Raw genomic sequence first — 21,688 nt, forward strand, 5'->3', positions numbered from 1 at the left:
GAACAATATGATAAAGGGTCTAAATGAGATTAATCATTTCATATAAACTGTGACCGGGATATTACACATTGTTCACACTTGGGTTTCCATATACCGCAGTAGAGTAAAAGGCACCTATTACGTACAATTGACAAGCTATATTTAAGTTCTCTAGTGGTTTATCCAGATATATCCCTAATGTGGTCTACTAGTTATTGAAGAAGGCTTAATCCGAATGTTTTTTGAATGGACTATTTATTCTAATAAAAAATTCTTTTGGAAAATGATCTACCTTTTTAAGTGCCGGAGTCTCTATTATCATACCTACAAAATGACGTCATTGGGGTATTTAACAACATGGTTTTCCTAAAATATGTGAATTCCATGTTTTCATTATCCTCCCAACCTTAGGGACAAATTGGTGTGGACCAACAAAGGTTCACAACTGAATTTATCATGACAACAATGCTCCAGTACACAAAAAAAGGAACGTTCCCATAATTACAATGCTATTAATTCAATAAGATTAATTAAGGCAATATACAGTATATAGTGGGACCGTATCTCCAAGCATAAGATCACGATCAGACGTAAGGTTCTGCTTCTTACCACACCCTATCGTTTTCATCATAAGGGACATAATGTAGAATATTAGGTGGGCACTCAGTACTGTGTAATATTAGTAGTGCTCAGTGGTAGTCATAATGTGTCACAGTTAAAATTTTAGGTCATAACGCATATACCACCCCATTGTCGAGGTGGGGGCCATCATCATATCTTAAAAAAGTAAGCATACTGGATACATGAATTCCACCTTGGAACCTAAGGGTCTCCATCGAGACGATGATATACAAAGTCTTATATGAGTCTCCATGTGAGTACTTCATTAGTTTATACATAGTCTCCAGTATGTATATATTCCTCTATTATGACCCTTAATCTTGTACAGCATTATGTGAACTATTATTATTATTATTTATTATTATAGCGCCATTTATTCCATGGCACTTTACAAGTGAAAGAGGGTATACGTACAACAATCATTAACAGTACAAGACAGACTGGTATAGGAGGAGAGAGGACCCTGCCCGCGAGGGCTCACAGTCTACAGGGAATGGGTGATGGTACAATAGGTGAGGACAGAGCTGGTTGCGCAGTGGTCTACTGGGCTGAGGGCTATTGTAGGTTGTAGGCTTGTTGGAAGAGGTGGGTCTTGAGGTTCCTCTCGAAGCTTTCCACGGTAGGGGAGAGTCTGATGTGCTGAGGTAGAGCTTTCCAGAGTATGGGGCTGTATGTATAAATATATACAGAGAGAACTATATTATATTGTGGTTTTTTTCCTGATGAAAATGTTGGAATACTTTGAAATGCGTAGAAAATAAACCACAACAATCATCTTGTGTATCCTGCATCCTTCCTACCGGTTATTTCCAGTAGCGCAGATAAGTCACGCATATTTTCTACAACTCTCATGTATGAATATATGATTCTTTATAATTATTATTCCTGTGTATATTTTATGCTCTGAGTCTCCTTTTTATTCCTTTTTTATCTATATACTCTTTTCCTTTTATTTTTTTGTTACAGAATGGAACTTTTTAAACGCTATGAAATTTGCTCCTTTGTATTCATCTTACATGAAGTCTACTTGTATTCCCTGAGGTTATTGCTCATCACTTGGCGCTGCACAGGTTAATACTTTCTCCTCTCCTCCCTCTACACTTGATGTGTTCTCCCTCCTGTTCCTCCTCCTCTGATGACGTAGGCAAGCACAGGCTCTCCTTTCTTCCTCCGTTCTGCATCACAGGCATACACTGCGGCCGGATATGAGGCAGCATCTCTTTATTTAAACCCCACATATCGTGCCCAAAATGATGGCTATGTATGGGCGCCATGCTCAGAGTGGTATTCCGCCATACTACAGGCGCTGTTTACATTTGATATCCTTATATCTTTCTATATTTGCAATCTGGTAAGAGTTGTCTTTTGCTGCCCTGTTCTACGGTATGATATGTCTGTTCTTATATACTCTCCTCTATTATAACCCTGTATTGATATTTCCCTATTGAATTCATTATTTATAGTCTAGTGGTTATTACACTCAGATTATTACTGGTGACACTTATTTGTTTTATACGTCTACCTTTGATATCTCTATTATTTGTACAGTTAGGTCCAGAAATATTTGGACAGTGACACAATTTTCGCGAGTTGGGCTCTGCATGCCACCACATTGGATTTGAAATGAAACCTCTACAACAGAATTCAAGTGCAGATTGTAACGTTTAATTTGAAGGTTTGAACAAAAATATCTGATAGAAATTGTAGGAATTGTACACATTTCTTTACAAACACTCCACATTTTAGGAGGTCAAAAGTAATTGGACAAAAAAACCAAACCCAAACAAAATATTTTTATTTTCAATATTTTGTTGCAAATCCTTTGGAGGCAATCACTGCCTTAAGTCTGGAACCCATGGACATCACCAAACGCTGGGTTTCCTCCTTCTTAATGCTTTGCCAGGCCTTTACAGCCGCAGCCTTCAGGTTTTGCTTGTTTGTGGGTCTTTCCGTCTTAAGTCTGGATTTGAGCAAGTGAAATGCATGCTCAATTGGGTTAAGATCTGGTGATTGACTTGGCCATTGCAGAATGTTCCACTTTTTTGCACTCATGAACTCCTGGGTAGCTTTGGCTGTATGCTTGGGGTCAGGGCCGGATTATAGGCGGGGCAAGCGGGGCTCCAGCCCAGGGGCCCCCACCAAAAGAGCTTCTAAGGGGACCCCCACCACCAGGGCCATACTTGTCAGCATTTTTTTTTTCTTCACACCCTCTCCCCCTCCGTAAAGACAGTCTAATAAATCAGCACCTGCCCCCCCACCCTAGAAGCAGGGGCATGGTGTAATGGGCCGCTGTATGTGCAGCCACGCTCCTCCGCAGTGTGTGCATGCAGGCCTGACACACTAGCTGCAGCAGGAGCAGGAGGCAGCGCTGTGCTGTGCCGGCTCTGCTGTGTGCTGCGTGTCCGGCATGCACACAATGCAGAGGAGCGCGCCAGAGCCGGTGCTCGCAGCTTCCTCCTTCTTCCTATTCAAATGTATTTGTGTCTTTCAGAAGTAAATACATTTGAACAGCGCGCCGGGACTGGGCCCCGCCCCCGACGTGCAGTAACGTGATGAGATCAGCACCTTGCTGACGTCATCACAGTGCTGCGGGCGACGGCACACAGGGGAGATCAGATGGTAAGCGCTCCATGAAGGAGCCGAAGAGACAGGTTTAGTTAATGATGATGAGTGGGGAGGGGCTGAGGACACATAACGGGGAACATCTGTGAAGGAAGTGGAACACAGCTTTGTGACAGGCAGAGGGGGAGCACTGTATTCCGAGGGAGGGGGGAGGCAGGAGTGTGTAGGGATGGGGCAGTGTGATTTGTGTGTGTAGGGGGTGATGAGGGTTGCATTGTATTGTGTGTGGGGGGAGAGGTAATGGGGGGGGGGTGCATTGTGTGTGTGTGTGGGGGCGGTAAAGGGAGATGCATTGTGTGTGTGTGTGTAGGGGGTGATGGGTGGGTGCATTGTGTGTGTGTTTTGTGTGTGGGGAGTAATGGGGGGTGCATTGTATTTGTGTGTGTAGGGAGGAATGGTGGGTGCATTGTATTTGAGTGTGTGTGTGTGTGTGTGTGGGGTGATGGGGAGATGCATTGTGTGTGTGTGTAGGGGGTGATGGGTGGGTGCGTGTGTGTGTGTGTGTAGGGGGTGATGGGTGGGTGCATTGTATGTGTGTTGTGTGGGGGGAGTAATGGGGGGTGCATTGTATTTGTGTGTGTGTGTAGGGAGGAAAGGTGGGTGCATTGTATTTGAGTGTGTGTAGGGGGTGATGGGGGGTGCATTGTGTGTGTGTGTGTGTGTGTGTGTGTTTGTAGGGGGTGATGGGTGCATTGTGTGTGTAGGGGGTGATGGGGGGTGCATTGTGTGTGTGTGTGTGTGTGTGTGTGTAGGGGGTGATGGGGGGTGCATTGTGTGTGTGTGTGTGTGTGTGTGTGTGTGTGTAGGGGTAAAGGGGGTGCATTGTGTGTGTAGGGGGTGATGGGGGGTGCATTGTGTGTGTGTGTGTAGGCGGTAAAGGGGGGTGCATTGTGTGTGTGTGTAGGGGGTGATGGGTGGGTGCATTGTGTGTGTCAGAGCTGTGTATGTGTCAGAGCTGTGTGTGTGTCAGAGCTGTGTGTGTCAGAGATATGTGTGTGTCAGAGATGTGTGTGTGTCAGAGCTGTGTGTGTGTGTGTGTCAGAGCTGTGTGTGTGTGTGTCAGAGCTGTGTGTGTGTGTCAGAGCTGTGTGTGTGTCAGAGCTGTGTGTGTGTGTGTGTGTGTGTGTCAGAGCTGTGTGTGTGTGTGTGTCAGAGCTGTGTGTGTGTGTGTCAGAGCTGTGTGTGTGTGTGTGTCAGAGCTGTGTGTGTGTGTGTCAGAGCTGTGTGTGTGTGTGTGTCAGAGCTGTGTGTGTGTGTGTGTCAGAGCTGTGTGTGTGTGTGTGTGTCAGAGCTGTGTGTGTGTGTCAGAGCTGTGTGTGTGTGTGTCTGTGTCAGAGCTGTGTGTGTGTGTATGTGTGTCAGAGCTGTGTGTGTGTGTGTATGTGTGTCAGAGCTGTGTGTGTGTGTATGTGTGTCAGAGCTGTGTGTGTGTATGTGTGTCAGAGCTGTGTGTGTGTGTATGTCAGAGCTGTGTGTGTGTGTGTGTGTCAGAGCTGTGTGTGTGTGTGTGTGTGTCAGAGCTGTGTGTGTGTGAGTCAGAGCTGTGTGTGTGTGTGTCAGAGCTGTGTGTGTGTGTGTGTCAGAGCTGTGTGTGTGTGTCAGAGCTGTGTGTGTACTGTAAATCTGAATGTGGCAGAACAGGATAAGATAAATGTTCATTGGATTTATATCTAAATGCTACGGTTCGCGCTCTACTGTTATAGCTAAAAATGTTAACGTTATGGGACCCCCACCAGATTTTCTGCCCAGGGGCCCCCACCAAGCTTAATCCGGCCCTGCTTGGGGTCATTGTCCATCTGTACTATGAAGCGCCGTCCGATCAACTTTGCGGCATTTGGCTGAATCTGGGCTGAAAGTATATCCCGGTACACTTCAGAATTCATCCGGCTACTCTTGTCTGCTGTTATGTCATCAATAAACACAAGTGACCCAGTGCCATTGAAAGCCATGCATGCCCATGCCATCACGTTGCCTCCACCATGTTTTACAGAGGATGTGGTGTGCCTTGGATCATGTGCCGTTCCCTTTCTTCTCCAAACTTTTTTCTTCCCATCATTCTGGTACAGGTTGATCTTTGTCTCATCTGTCCATAGAATACTTTTCCAGAACTGAGCTGGCTTCATGAGGTGTTTTTCAGCAAATTTAACTCTGGCCTGTCTATTTTTGAAATTGATGAATGGTTTGCATCTAGATGTGAACCATTTGTATTTACTTTCATGGAGTCTTCTCTTTACTGTTGACTTAGAGACAGATACACCTACTTCACTGAGAGTGTTCTGGACTTCAGTTGATGTTGTGAATGGGTTCTTCTTCACCAAAGAAAGTATGCGGCGATCATCCACCACTGTTGTCATCCGTGGACGCCCAGGCCTTTTTGAGTTCCCAAGCTCACCAGTCAATTCCTTTTTTCTCAGAATGTACCCGACTGTTGATTTTGCTACTCCAAGCATGTCTGCTGTCTCTCTGATGGATTTTTTCTTTTTTTTCAGCCTCAGGATGTTCTGCTTCACCTCAATTGAGAGTTCCTTAGACCGCATGTTGTCTGGTCACAGCAACAGCTTCCAAATGCAAAACCACACACCTGTAATCAACCCCAGACCTTTTAACTACTTCATTGATTACAGGTTAACGAGGGAGACGCCTTCGGAGTTAATTGCAGCCCTTAGAGTCCCTTGTCCAATTACTTTTGGTCCCTTGAAAAAGAGGAGGCTATGCATTACAGAGCTATGATTCCTAAACCCTTTCTCCGATTTGGATGTGAAAACTCTCATATTGCAGCTGGGAGTGTGCACTTTCAGCCCATATTATATATATAATTGTATTTCTGAACATGTTTTTGTAAACAGCTAAAATAACAAAACTTGTGTCACTGTCCAAATATTTCTGGACCTAACTGTATATCACTTTTAACCGATATGTGTTTTCCTTTTCTTTTCCTGTTTCCTTGTTCTACCTCTTTTTTTGTATACAGAATATACACTGGAGATTAAAATTAGAGAACAATGTACGATCACTTTCTTTTTTCAGAAATAATATAATCTACATTGATCAACATTTGAAGGTTTTTGTAAGGGGTACACCATGCCACTAGAACAGTGTTTTACCCAAAGTTTATTAACATAAAACCTTTATATTGCCCAAAATGTGATGATCATAAGTAGAGAACAACGATGACTGTAGCGCAGAGAAAAATTATAACTACATTTTCTGAAAGTAACAACAGAGTTACAGTTCGGGGTTCTCCTGAGTCTAGAGCCGCTCCTGCCACATCCTCATCCCCTGCGATGGGGTCGGCTGACAACTCCACGCCACCTGTCCGCCGCTCTAGGTGTTTGGCTGCTAGGCATCAGGTGTCCAGGGTCTTTGTTTGTTCTGAGGCTAAGACCCTGTTTTGCCCTACCGTGCATACGCGGGTTCCCACTGTCTTTCCTGGCTCTATGTGAGGGATTCCCGGTACTGCGCATGCGCGTGACGTCACCAGTGACATGGCAGCCAATTACGTGGTGGCTGCTGATTGACCGTTGATGACGTCAGCGGTGGCACAGCAGCCGCTGATTAGCCATCAATTATGTCATTGCTGACATGGCGGTCCCTGAGTGGCCACGGCTGGTGCCATTCCATTTGGTGCTTGGCTTGGGACAGGGCTTAGTCTATAAAAGACTTTGGACGATGCACATGGCTGCGCGAGCATCATTTGTGCTTTGTGACCCCAGCAGAGCACTGGAGTCACATAGCGGCTGGGCTGCACCTACTGTCCCAGTGTTCCTCCTACGCACATGGACAGTTTCCTTCTGGACTCTGTGTGCTGTTAACAGGGGAGTTTCGGTGCTCGGTGGGTGTGCTGTTAACACCACCGATTGTGTTTTTTGTTTTTGTGTTCCTCTGAAGTTGTGCCGATTGGCTGCATGTCCATCTGTGGCTTTGTCATCTGCCCACAGGACCTTGGGAGACGTTAGCGCTCTTATTAGTCTTGCTCTAACCGGCCTCTTGTGTAACAATACATTCACGCCAAAGGTCCTCTTGACATGGCGGACGTGCAACAACTTCAGAGGAAAATCCAACAACTGGAGGTTTGGCTTTCTGCAATCAAGCAGTCCTCTCCAGTTGTGGATGTTTCCGCCCTGGTGAAGCAGGCCGCAACTCAGGCAGTTGGTCACACCGTGTCACTGGTGTCTCCCATGGCGCAGTCCACTCCACGCCTTTCTCTCCCCAATAACTTCTCCGAGGACAGTAAGGCATGTCGAGGTTTTATCAACCAGTGCTCGATTCACTTGGAGCTCTTATCCTCTAAGTATCCCACTGAGAAAGCCAAGGTGGGTTTCATCATCTCGCTCCTTACTGAACTGGTAGCACTGGAATGGGCTACGCTGCTTTGGGAACGTGGAGAACCAGTGACAAACCGGGATACGGACTTCCTGGAGGCTCTGAGGGGTGTGTTTTTGGGCCCCCAGGTTATTCATGACATCACCTTACGCTTTCTGGATCTGGTTCAGGGTTCCACATCGGTCAACACCTACGCCATCGAGTTCCGTTCACTCGCTTCCGAACTCGAGTGGCAGTATAAGGTGTTGTTACCGGTGTTCTGGAGAGGTCTTGCGGGACATGTTAAGGATGCCTTGGCCACCAGGGAGATAGCACCTACCCTGGAGGAATTGATATCCATAGCCACGAGGATTGATCAGCGCCACTCCGAGCATAAGTTAGAGCGTGCGCAGTGTTGACCTCGTGTGCATCTGGCTCCAACCTTCTCCAGCCCCTGGTCTCGGCCTCGAACCCTGAACCACGTCCTGTGCCCATGGAACTCGGGCAGACAGGAGCTAGGCCACGCTCTTCTGTAGCCAGCCCAGTTTGTTTTTCATGCAAATAGGCAGGTCCCTTCACCAATCAGTGCCTTAAGAGGTTGAGAAATGGTCGCGTCTAGTGTCTATAAGAGGGAGGACTCTAAACACGACTGCATCTCCTTCCAAGTTGACCTATTGCTGGCACCTTGGCCTACGGTGACATCTCCATTCTCGGGGTACAGGGAAGATCATCACAGTTGGAGAGCCATCTGCCTGGGAACATGTTTGCTTAAGACAGTAAGAGGGGTGTCTCCTGCTAAACCCTTTTACTTGTCCAAACTTCCGCAACATTACCATCCGTTTGCGGATGTTTTTTCCAAGAGGTCAGAAGAGACATTACCTCCACATCACCCCTACGACTGCCGATAGATCTTACAAGGGGTCTGAGCCTCCCCGAAGTAGGGTCTATCCCCTGTCGGTACCCGAGACTAAGGGGCACTTTGCACACTGCGACATCGCAGGTGCGATGTCGGTGGGGTCAAATTGAAATTGACGCACTTCCGGCATCGCATGCGACATCGCAGTGTGTAAAGGCTGGATGATACGATTAACGAGCGCAAAAGCGTCGTAATCGTATCATCGGTATAGCGTCGGCGTAATTCATAATTACGCTGACGCAATGGTCCGATGTTGTTCCTCGCTCCTGCGGCAGCACACATCGCTGTGTGTGAAGTCGCAGGAGCGAGGAACGTCTCCTACCGGCCTCACTGCGGCTTCCGTAGGATATGCGGAAGGAAGGAGGTGGGCAGGATGTTTACATCCTGCTCATCTCCGCCCCTCCGCTCTGATTGGCCGCCTGCCGTGTGACGTCGCAGTGACGCCGCACGACCCGCCCCCTTAACAAGGAGGCGGGTCGCCGGTCACAGGGACGTCGCACGGCAGGTGAGTGTGTGTGTGAAGCTGGCGTAGCGATAACTTTCGCTACGCCAGCTATCACCACATATCGCTGCTGCGACGGGGGCGGGCACTATCGCACTCGGCATCGCAGCATCGGCCTGCGATGTCGTAGTGTGCAAAGCCCGGATAAGGCCATGTCCGAGTACATCACGGATAATCTGCAGCGGGGGTTCATACGAAAGTCCACATCTCTGGCCAGAGTGGAATTCTTCTTCGTACAGAAGAAGGAAGGAGACCTCCAGCCGTGTATAGATTATAGGGGATTAAATGAGATTACTATTAAGAACAAGTATCCTCTCCCTTAATCTCGAAGCTGTTCGACCGATTGCGGGGGCCTAACAAGAAGTTAGATTTACGAGGGGCTTACAAGATCATCCGTATGCGAAGGGGTGACGAGTGGAAGACCACCTTTAACACCAGAGACGGTCACTACGAGTACCTCGTCATGCCCTTTGGACTAAGAAATGCCCCCTGTGGTTTTCCAAGACTTCGTGAATAATGTCTTCAACGATCTGCTCCAGTCCTCGGTAGTCGTTTATCTGGATGATATTCTCATGCGAAAATGCACTCTATGCTAAGTTGGAGAAGTGCATTTTTGAACAGTAGTCCATATCTTTCCTGGGTTATATCATCTCCAGCTCGGGATTGGCTATGGATCCTGTGAAGGTGGAAGCTGTCATGAACTGGCGCGAACCCCGGTCGCTGAAGGAGGTACAGCGTTTCCTGGGGTTCGTGAATTACTATCGCCAGTTCATACTCCACTTCTCCACTTTAGCTGCACCCCAGATAGCCCTGACCAAAAAGGGTGTGAACCACAAGGCCTGGACGAAGGAGACCTCTAACTCCTTCACCTCCCTCAAAGCCCACTTCTCTGGTGCTTCCATCCTTCACCATCCGGATGTAGATAAGCCCTTCATCTTGGAAGTGGATGCTTCAAAAGTAGGTGCAGGGGCAGTCCTTTACCAAAAGGATGCCCGTGGCGAAAATGTCCTTGCTGTTTTTTCTCAAAGACGTTTTACCCCGCTGAGAAGAACTACTCCATCGGAGATTGGGAGCTGCTGGCCATGAAGCTGGCGTTCTCCGAGTGGAGGCACCTACTTGAGGGAGCTAAGCACCCCTTCTTGGTATACACGGACCTTAAGAATCTATTATATCTGCAGTCTGCGCAGCATTTGAACTGCAGACAAGCTAGGTGGTCCCTCTTCTTCTCCCGATTTGACTTTGTCTTACATTTCTTATCGGAGAGAAGAACGCTCGGGTGGATGCGCTTTCTAGGTCTGTGTACACTGAGGAGGAGGAGCCTTGCCTCATTGTCCCCCTGACAGCCTGAGGACGGTCTCTCCTGTGTCTCTTGACCAGGTACCCCCTGGGAAGACCTATGTGCCTCCTGAGAGTCAAGTGGAGGTATTAGCTTGGGCCCACACTTCCAAGCTAGGAGGTCACTTCGGGGCCAAGAGAACACAGAAGCTCTTAGAGAGGTCTTTTTGGTGGCCACGTCTCGAATAGTGTGTGCGAGAATACGTCAAGGCATGTGTGTCGTGTGCCACCAACCGTCCATCCAGGCAGAGACTCGCATGCTTGTTGCATCCACACCTGGTGCCTGACCGCCCTCGGGAGATGGTGGGGATGGACTTCGTTGGGGACCTGCCCAAGTCCAAGGGCAACAAGATCATCTGGGTGGTGACTGACCATTTTTTCTAAGATGGTCCATTTTATCCCTCTGCCACGTATACCTCCTCTAGGGCACTGGCTTCCCTATTCATCAAGAACATCTTCCACTTGCATGAGATGGCAGACAAGATCATTAGCGACCTGGGGCTTCAGTTTTCCTCCTGGTTCTGGAGAGATCTATGCTCCCTGCTGGAGATAGAGCTGAATCTCTTCACCACCTACCATCCAGAGACTAATGGTCTTGTAGAAAGGATGAACTAATCAATGCTGAGATATCGTCGTCATTTTGTCTCCGTGCATCATGACGATTGGTGATCCTTGTTTCCCTGGGCGGAGTTTGCCATCAATAACTGCGTGGCCAAAGCGCGCCTCTTGTCCTGAACAATGGTCAACGCCCCCATGTCCCTATTCCCATACCAGTTTCCTCTGCCTCTCCTATTGTGGGGGATTGGGCAGTTCAGGCCCGGGAAATATGGGAAAAGAAATAGGATGCTCTCCGGATCTTAAAAGAGAGGATGAGGGTGACTGCCGATGGGGCCGAACGGCGAGACCTTTCCTTTGCTCCCGGAGATTGGGTCTGGTTGTTGGCACAAAACATCAAACTCAAGGTTGAGTCTGCCAAGTTCGCGCAACGTTATCTGGGCTCCTACAAGATCCTGGCACAGCTCAACCTGGTAGTCTATCGGCTCGCTATTCCCTCACACCTCCACATTGCTGACACATTCCATGTGTCTATTCTTAAGCCAGTTCGGCTCACTAGGTTTCCTGGGGACTTTCTGTCCAGCCCCGACTCCCCTGGTGGGAATCGGTCCGTCCGCGTGGTGGTCAGATCCACAAAAGACCCGGGGAGAATGTTTTACCTAGTGGACTGGGTTGGCTTGGGTCTGGAGTACCGAACCTGGGTTCTTGCTGAGGAGGTGTCGGCCCTCGACTTGGTGGCGGCCTTTGAGCGTTGGAGTGGGGAGGGAGGCCCTAGACGGAGGGGTACTATTATGGTTCGGGGTTGTCCTGAGCCTTGAACTGCTCCTGCCCCATCCTCATCCTCTGCGGTGGTGTCGACTGACTCCTCTGTGCCACTTATCTGCCGCTCCAGGCGCTTGGCTGCTAGGCATCAGGTGACCAGGGTCTTTGTTTGTTCTGAGGCTAAAACCCCCATCACACACAGCGAGATCGCTAGCGAGATCGCTGAAACGTCACAGGTTTTGTGACGTATCAGCGACCTCACTAGTGATCTCACTGTGTGAAAAAAGCAGCAGCGAGTGTGACCCTGCTGCGAGGTCGCTGATCGTGACAAAACGATCAGGACCTTTTTTTGTTTGTTGGTCTCCCGCTGTGCAGCACGCATCGGCGTGCTTGACGACGGGAGACCAACGAGCGCCCAGCGTCGGACTGGCTACTGGAGGAATCTCCAGTAATTCCAGGCCTAGATTCAGTTACCTGCTTTGCACTCCGGAGCTCTCACCTTGATTCCCTGGCAATTGCGGTTCAATTCATGACAGCTGAAGACATACCGGGCTGATCTCTGGTGCTCTCTCCTTATCTCCGGTGCTCTCTCCTTATCTCCGGATTGCAGCTTGGCCTGTCCGCAGCTGTTATGAACTGAACCGCAATCGCCGGGGAATCAATCACTCGGCGCTCGCAGTGCAGTCCTGCAAACTCTGATATCAAACCAGGCTGCAGCTGAGAGCTCCAGAGTGCAAAGCAGGTAACTGAAGCCAGGCCTGGCATTACAGGAGATTCCTCCGGTAGCCAGCAGGGAGCCGTCATTACACGGATCGCTGGTGGCTGATCTCTGTTTTCTGTGGAGATCTGCCTGATTGACAGCTCACCAGCGACCATGTAGCGACGTTCCAGCGATCCCTGCCAGGTCAGATCGCTGGTCGGATCGCTGGCGCGTCGCTACGTGTAACGGGACCCTAAGTCGCTGTTTTGCCCTACCGCGCATGTACGGGTTCTTGCTGCATTTCCTGGCTCTAAGTGCAGGATTCTCGCTACTGCGCATGCGCGTGACGTCACCACTGTGCGGATCCTGATTGGCCATCGCTGACGTCACCAATGACGCAGAGCCCGCTGATTGGCCATCGATGACATCCGTGATGACGCGGCGGCCACTGATTGGCCATCAATAAAGTCATTGGTGACGTTGCGGTCCCTGGGTGGCCGCGGCCATCGCCATTGCCATCTAGTGCTTGGTTTGGGGCAGGGCTTAGTCTATAAAAGACCCTGGATGACGCACATGGCTGCGCGAGCGTCATTTGTGCTTTGTGACACCTGCAGTCACATAGCGGCCATAGCGCCAATACAGCCCTGTAGTGTCTGTGACAGGGCTACATGTGATACTGGAAGAGGGAGGCAGGGTTAGGCGTCCAGTGCTCGTCATGCCAAGATTTGTGGCGAGGGACAGTCAGGGCCAGGTATCCCGCTTCTGCCCTGCCACTCCAGTCATACTGTGGCTGCTCAGTGAAGCTAACTGGGCTGCACCTACTGTCCCAGTGTGCCATCTACGTACACAGACAGTTAACTTCTGGACTCCCTGTGCTGTTAAAAGGAAGTTCCGGTATCGGTGGGTGTGCTGTTAACACCACCAATTGTGTTTTTTGTTTTTATGTTCCTCTGAAGTTGTGCCGTCCGGCCGCTTGTCCATTTGTGGCTTTGTCATCTGCCCAGAGGACCTCAGGAGACGTTAGAGCTGTTATTAGTTTTGCTCTAACCGGCCTCCCGCCTAACAAACAGTCACCAATTAGTAGGAATTTGACTTCAGCATATCTGCGGCCACAGGACATCACTAGTCTCTCACACTGCTCTGGTGTGATTTTGGTCCACTCTTCTTCCATTCTCTTCCACAGTTCTTTGACTGTTGAGGGTTTCTTGGCCATAACTTTGTTACCAAGGATTTTTCAGAGGTTTTCTCTTGGGTTTAGATCAGGAATCTGGGCTGGCCATTTCATTGTTTCAATGTTTTCTGTTTCAAGGCATTGCTTTACCCATTTTGCTGTGTCAAGGAGCATTGTCCTGCATGAAAATTGCTGGCTGACTGAGTTATGAACTCATATAAGGAACCACGTGTTGTTGAAGAAGGTTCTGATACACACTTGCATTCACTCTGCCATGTAGCTGTATGAGAGGTCCAATTCCTGCTGCAGAAAACATTCCCCAAACCATGACTCTTCCTCCACCTCCTTTCACTGACTTCTTAACACACTTTGGGTTCAGTCTTTCCCCAGTTTGCCAACCAACACAATGTAAACTTGCTTTCATCACTAAAATTAACTGTGGACCACTTCTCCTCTGTCCACACAACTTGCTCCGAAGCAAATCTGAGTCTAGGCTTTTGATTCTTTCTGCTAATGCGAGGTTTGGTCACTGCCAAGTGGGCTTTCAGTCGAAGTGCTCTTAAACGTCGTGACACTGTATGATGAGACAGATCCTTACCCTGTTCAATGCTGAACTGGCAAGCAACTCCAGCTGCAGTGTTGAAACGATTACCCATGGAGATTCTCCGCATTATCCTGTCCTCTCTTGCTTTTGTCTTTTGAGGGCGACCAGCCTTCTTGGGGGAATTGTAAGAGTTTATGATGTTGTAAAGATGCAATATTCTCGAAATTATAGTGTTAAAATGACCAACTTCTCTTGCTATGGCTGATAGGGTCACCCCTTAGCCCTTCATCTGGACAACCTGCTGCAAGAGGGTTTCAGTCACGTTAGAACGGCACACCATTTTTGCAAAGTCAGTGCAAACTGGAAAGTTAAGATGCCAGTTAAAATGTGTTTGTTAGATAATTAAGGAAATTAACACGAGGTTAACACCACTAGCTTGCAGGTATCTGAAAGTGTTCTCTTTCATTTATCTCATTTACATTTTTAGTATGTCCTTTACAATTAATTTCATTTATGAAATAAGCTTAAAATACTGCTTATTACTTATGTTAGGATATAATCACATAGGACTACACAATGACCTTAACATTTAGGAAATTGAGTCTTGTTCTCTAATTTTGATCTCCAGTATATACCCCGGTATTTGGGACTTTCTTGGATACCTCTTTCTTCTTCTTTAGGTATAACTTACATTGACATTGATATGTATATATTGATGTATATATTTAATATATTTTTTTCTTATATGTGATTTATGTATTACTATTTTATACACCGTATATCTGAAGAAGACCAAAGACCTGACCGAAACATCATATATACTGCCTGTGGATTGGAGATACACGAATAACATTTCCTGCATTATACCTTCTTGAAGTGCCAAGTTCCAGTATATTAGTTTACTAACGGTTGGGACCCTACTTGTGCACCAATATTTAACAGGAGTGTCTTGTTTTGATATATTATTGATCTTCCAGCAGAGGCATTCTTAGAAGATTGAAGGCTAGACTAATCCAGGAGGAATCAACACCCTGACGGATGAGTACTGAGTCATTTGCATAGCGTGAGTGCCAATGGGTCATGTTGGGTCTTTGCAAGATGTTAAGCCGATTTGCTTTGAGAAAATAATGGCTCATGCTCCGATTTGCAGCGTATATCGCATAGCATGCACCTATTCAAGTCTATGGGTGTGTGTGAAACATCAGACTGCACTCGGATAACATTTGAGTGCAGTCCGTTATACAGAGAGACAGGCAATGGAGAAGATGGAGAACTTAATCTCTCCATCTTCTCCTCACCTGTTCTCCGATTCCCGCATGCGAGATAATCGGAAGACAATGAATGACACTAGACTCAGCAGAGTTTTAGCTGGGTGTCATTAGCATATCGCATCCAATGCAATACGCCAGCGTGATCTCGGCCTTACAAAGAGACGGTGCAAAGGCCGTATAAAGTTTCTTTCATAGCATAAAGGTACTGACCTCCTATAAAAACAGCTTCAAATGCCATAACATCATATCTTAGATTTAAAATGAAGGTATCCAATAATATAGGTCTTTGGTTGCTTTACCCTGCACTGTTTTATATTTTCCCGCTCTCCAATATACTTGTATTAGTTCTGCTTTCGTTTTCTCACTTGTCCTATCTACGCTGTAGATTGAACATTGGGCGATTTAATGTAATCCATCTTCTATAATGACCACCTGACTTGCTTCAAGAGATCCCATATGAAAGGCATTGTCTGTGTCTGTTAAAATAGGGCTTGTGAGATGGTAAAGATACCATGTAAACGCAAAATGATCTGCTCGAAATCAGGGTTGATCTTCTCAAAGAGGTGGTCTTTTGGAGACTTTGGAAACCTGTTATAGAGTTTAGACATTGTCTCTATTTTGCATGCAACATTTAATTTGCTAAGGTACAGTAATTATTACATATGATTGTCTTAATATTATTTACAGCTTTAAGTTTAATGGTGCAATATCAATGGCAAATAACAACAATGATCTCTTTAAAGCTATTGGTAGAGGCGCTATTCTTTTGCCTGTTTGCACCTGTTCATTCTTGCCTTTTTCTGTCCAGAGGTTCTGGTCAGTTTTTTGTAGAATATTATTGGAGGTGTTGACTGCCTCCTTTTTCTTACTGAAAATTCCTCTAATTAAAGGGAAATTCCGATCTCTAAGATCCTATCCCAATATGTAGTAAATTTAATAATAATATTAGCAAATACCTCCTTTTAGAAATGTAGTATAGCCATGTCTCTTACATCATGTGCAGGGCATTGCAGCTTAGGTATCCATGGTTACATCCACTCATTTAGTGACAGTTAGTTGCTCGTGGTCATTACCATGGATACCTAAGCTGCAATGCCCTGCATATGAGGTCAGAGACATGGCTATAACAGGAAAACTCTAATTGGAGGTATTTGCTAATATTATTCTTATGACATCTACTACATATGTTGGAGATGAGAATATCCCTTTAATGCTGGATCCTACCTGCCCTTTAACACTAGAACTACTGAGGTAGTCATTTTGACTACTTTGCCCCATGTATTTCTATATAGGTGTCACGAGTCCAGTAGTTCTAGTGTTAAATTTGTAGGCTTTTAGTCTGGGAGAGGCACGTTTGACGTTTGATTAGGTTTAGAGTTCCATCAAAGAAAGGTCACCTTGTCATGGCTGATGGGCTGTCACAAATTGGCCAATTTGTACGCTAAGGACCTTCTTTTTATACCTATATTGTATATCGCAGTAATGCAGGGCAAATGTCATACAATGTTTGCTTACATCTTAGCACTTAAGAATGCTGCTGTAGTCTTTTGTTTGAACTTTAACCCCTATGAAAAGAGCTAATTTATGCCAAATGATTATCCGCTATTGACTTATTTTTTTATTTTCTTTTTCGTAGATCTATCATAAATGATTGGCGAGTCTTTGGGTTGTCGTAAAAAGTGTTATGGAACCAAGTAACCAGAACTCAAACATATCCAGTGAACACTGGAAAAATGATGAGACTCATGAATCAGCCTTACCTACTCAGATTACCACGACCAGACACCAGAAAGAGACACAATATCCAATTGCTCACATTAAAGAGGAACCTTTTGTTTCTGACAGACAAAATCTCACAGACCCTGATATATCTACACCTCCACATCATACTCAAAAATATCAATCTCTTCATGTCAAGGAGGAACCAGTTGGTAACAATAAACCAACCCTGAGATGCCCTAATACATCAGCAGATGACAAGCAAGAGTTGTTTGCTTTCATTAAGGCAGAATCTTGTGATGGAGGAAACCTTGTGGTTCCTGATATTGATATGCCCAAAAGTCATACACAAAACTCATCTCTTTGTATTAAGGAGGAACTAGTCACAAATGATGAAAACGAAGTCACTAAATCTTGTACACCAATAGATCATACACAGCAATATCCATCTAAGCATGTTAAAGAGGAATCGGACTCAGGAGAAAAAAATTTTGATCTTGATTCATCTGTGAGTATTACACAATATTCATCATTTCCTATAAAAGACGAATCCGGCACAACAGAGGAAGACATTATTACTTATTTACCATCAGATAACACTCAATTTGCTTCTCATATTAAGCTTGAATCAGTGTCACGTGATGCAGAAACCCTTACAGACGTTTCCTCAAATTATGCAAAGAAGCCTCTTAATTCTGTTGACGTTAAGGAGGAATCGATTTCAAGTGAAGAAAATAAATTATCAGAGTATACGATGGTGTGTATAAAAGACGAGTCTGTTTCGGGTGAAGACAATAACATTCTAGACGATGATAACTATTTGTTCACTGATTGTACATATTCACAGTTAAATGAAGAATGGTCACAAAGTGAAGATGACAGTTCAAATGATTTAGAAGGAAAAATATTTTCTTGCCCAGTTTGTAAAAAACAATTTAGTTATAAATCATGTCTTAGTAGGCATCTTAAAACCCACAGTGGTGGAAAACCATTCTCCTGCTCTAAATGTGGAAAGCATTTTTTACGTCTAGATCTGTGCATAACACATCAGAAGACACATACTGGTGAAAAAACTTTTTCATGCTCGTATTGTGACAAGAGATTTTCTCAGAAGGCCCATTTGACTGTCCATGAGAGGTCCCACACAGGCGACAAACCATTTGCTTGTTTCTACTGTGGGAAACGGTTTTCTCAAAAGGCAAGACTGATTGCCCATGAAAAATACCACCTGGATGACAAAAGATTTTCATGCTCTTTCTGTGGGAGATGTTTTTTACGTCAGGAACAGTGTGAGGCTCATCAAAGAACACACACAGGGGAGAAGCCTTATCCATGTTCATATTGTGAGAAAGGTTTTAATCAACGAGCACAGCTTAGAATACATGAAAGGGTCCACACAGGAGAGAAACCGGTCTCCTGTTCAGACTGTGGAAAATGTTTCTCCCAAAGATCTAACCTTATTACCCATCAAAGAATCCACACGGGTGAAAAACCTTACTCATGTTCTCACTGTGAAAAATGTTTTAATACACAGACAAGTCTCATTCTACACATGAGAGGACACACAGGAGAGAAACCATATACCTGTGCAGAATGTGGGAAATGCTTCACCCACAAATCAGTATATAGCAAACATCAGAGAGTTCATACAGGGGAAAAGCCATTTTCATGCACTATATGCGGCAGACGTTTTTCTCAAAAAGCTCCACTTATAGCACATCAGCGGACACATACAGGAGAGAAGCCTTTCTCATGTCCTGATTGTGGAAAGATGTTCTCTCAGAAAGGACATCTTGTGACCCATCAGAGAATTCACACTGGGGAAAAGCCATTTTCCTGCTCTGAATGTGGAAATAGTTTTAACACTCACTCCAGTCTTATTTTCCATCAAAGACTCCATACAGGAGAGAAACCATATCCTTGTACAGTTTGTGAAAAGAGTTATACCAACAAGTCTCAGCTAGTAAAACATCTCAAGATCCACTCAGGGGAAAAGCCATTTGCATGCCCTGAATGCGGTAAATGTTTTACCCGTAAGGCTGATTTTGTTGTACATCAGCGGGTTCACACTGGGGAGAAGCCTTACCCATGCTCCGAATGTGGAAAACGATTTACTATCCACCAAAACCTTGTCCTACACCAACGAATCCACACTGGAGAAAAACTATGTTTTTGTTCTGAATGTGGGAAGTGTTTTACGCGGAAGTCTGATTTTGTGATCCATCAAAGAGTACACACAGGGGAAAGACCATACATCTGTTCAGAATGTGGCAAAAGTTTCAGTATTCATCAAAATCTCATTCTACACCAGAGAATACACACAGGAGAAAAACCATACCTTTGTTCAGAGTGTGGTAAGACATTTGGTCAAAAGTGCACTTTGAATAGACATGTGAAAATACACAAGGGGGAAAAACGACATTCTTCTAAATAATTCATGGACATTTTCTAGTGCTCAACTTTATATTACTAAATTTATAATAGAAATTCATAATTCTCTGTAAAATTTAACATAATGATGTGAGAGACTCTCAAACAACAGTACAATTTTTAAAAGGTACTGTTAGGGCTCTCTTCTTCTCTGGGGTATGTCTGTCTTAGTTTAATGTTTACAGTGAATACTAGCTAGCTGACACCAGTAGAAATTAATCCCAGGGAGTTCCACCATTTATTCCCTGGAATCAACTTATTGCTGTGTAAAAAGAGGGTGCCCAAATAGGCAACTTTTAAAGGGGTGTTCGCAAGTTAGAAACTTAATCTATAGGATAGGGGATGACTTTCTGAATGATGGTGGTCTGACCACCGTGGCTGAGTGGAACAGAGGTTGATTATGCACACTGCTTCTCCATTCATTCTAATAGGAGCATGAAAAAAACTCTGATTTCAGAACCAGTGGGGGCCAAGGGATCAGACCCCCAGCAATCAGAATATTTTCCCCTATAGGTGAAAATTTTACACTTGAGAACACTCCTTTAATGCTGAGTAGAGCTGGTAATCACTTTTCCTAAATTAGTTTTGTCCATCGTTAGCAACTTAAAGTGGTTGACTACTACAACATTGAAGGCCTATCCCTAGGATAGGTCATCAATGTCTGATCAGCTGGGATCCGACACCCTGCACCCCTGCCGATCAGCTGTTCGCGGTAGCAGGTGGCCAGAAATGCCCAGAGTTGCCCGGTCAACTGATAGTGGCTACGGCCGAGTACTGCACATCCGCCTTTTATTAACTTGAATGTGAGGCGGATGTGTAGTACCTTGCTGCGGCCACTATCAGAAGATGAGGCAGTTCCAGTACTGAGCATTTCCGCACATCTGCTTCCCGTGCAGGCACCCAAGACAGCTGATTAGGGGGGGGATGCGGGGTTTCAGACCCCAGCCAATCAGACTTTGATAACCTAACCTAAAGATAGGCGATCAATGATAAAGTAGTGGTCAACCTCTTTAACAGTGAAGACAATAATGACAAGATAGCAGGACATGTCCTCTTGTGGCATGGTATTCTTTAGTATAATATCAGCTTTTAACTCACAGGAGGTTCATTATTTATTTAAAACTCACATTTCAAAACTCATAGCCTGAAGGCTATTAAGAACTTTTTAAAACTTACTCGCATTAATCACCAACCTTAATGCCATTTTCTCCAAGAGGTTTTCCTAACTCAGTAGAAATGTCGGCAGTCACTCTTTGTGACATGAAAAAATGTCCTCAGATAATGTTCCAATAAGCTTTTAAGGATATTTTTAACCCCGAAGTGTGTGATTTTCATGTTGAACATGACCTTTTGTCTTTGTAATATCCTTTAAAATAGTTTTTTTTTAAAGTTTTCAATAGTTACAAAGAAAAATGACAGGAGTTAGATGAGAGAGGTGATTTTGTCTTGTTTATGGATCTGTTTATATCATGTAAAGTTTGTCATCCAGTAAAAGATTTCTTCTTTTAATTCCTGGATTTACCATGTGTTGTCTGCTTAGCTAATTGTTAAAATTGTACCTGTAAAATTCATGTAAAAATCAACCTTTTTTGTTAAGCAAAAAAAAGCACTTTTCTAATATCCTGTGATTTATATTTCACTAATGGTGGGTTTTATGGGGTAATAATCTATCTCCTTAGTATGTTTTATATTATATCCTGTTCAGGGTTAAATTCCTTTTATATGACATAACAAGATTATTATTATTATTATTATTACGTAGAAATCATCAAAAAGTACAAGCTAAGACGCAAACTTTGGGAACAGGAAGTAGTGTTGAGCGAGTAGCTAACTATTGGTACTTGCTATGCTGTTAGCGATTACTGTCCGCTTCTCGCATATTCGTTACGAGCAGCGGGCACAATGTAAGTCAAAGGGAAATACTCGCTAAGTAGCAAGTAACCCGAAAGCCATACTATTCACTACTCACACGAAAAGTACGGCTTTCGGGTTACTCGCTACTTAATGAGTATTTCTCATTGACTTACATTGCGCCCGCTACTCGTAACGAATATGCGAGTAGCGGACAGTACTCACTAACAGCATAGCGAGTACGAATAGCTAACTACTCGCTCAACACTAACAGGCAGGCTTTTTGTTAAAACAAATTCCGTAGAGAACCCTTTAAGAAATATGATAACTTCAACATGGTTAGAAAGATTATGAAAAATATTCTTCAAATAACACAGAAAGAATCAGAACTATCTAAGCACTTATAAT

The 21,688-nt window shown here is 45.1% G+C and overlaps 1 protein-coding gene across 1 annotated transcript; it reads left to right on the forward strand.

The window, feature by feature from the left end:
- Nucleotides 1-1,779: 1,779 nt before the first annotated feature.
- Nucleotides 1,780-21,041, forward strand: LOC142311210 (uncharacterized). Its single transcript, XM_075349409.1, has 3 exons — nt 1,780-1,951; nt 14,987-15,072; nt 16,917-21,041. Exon 3 carries the CDS (start codon nt 16,965-16,967, stop codon nt 19,431-19,433), a length of 2,469 nt encoding a protein of 822 aa, XP_075205524.1. The 5' UTR covers nt 1,780-1,951; nt 14,987-15,072; nt 16,917-16,964; the 3' UTR covers nt 19,434-21,041.
- The last annotated feature ends 647 nt before the right edge of the window (nt 21,042-21,688 follow it).

The sequence above is a fragment of the Anomaloglossus baeobatrachus genome, chromosome 5 (assembly GCF_048569485.1).
Source record: "Anomaloglossus baeobatrachus isolate aAnoBae1 chromosome 5, aAnoBae1.hap1, whole genome shotgun sequence".
NCBI lineage: Eukaryota > Metazoa > Chordata > Amphibia > Anura > Aromobatidae > Anomaloglossus > Anomaloglossus baeobatrachus.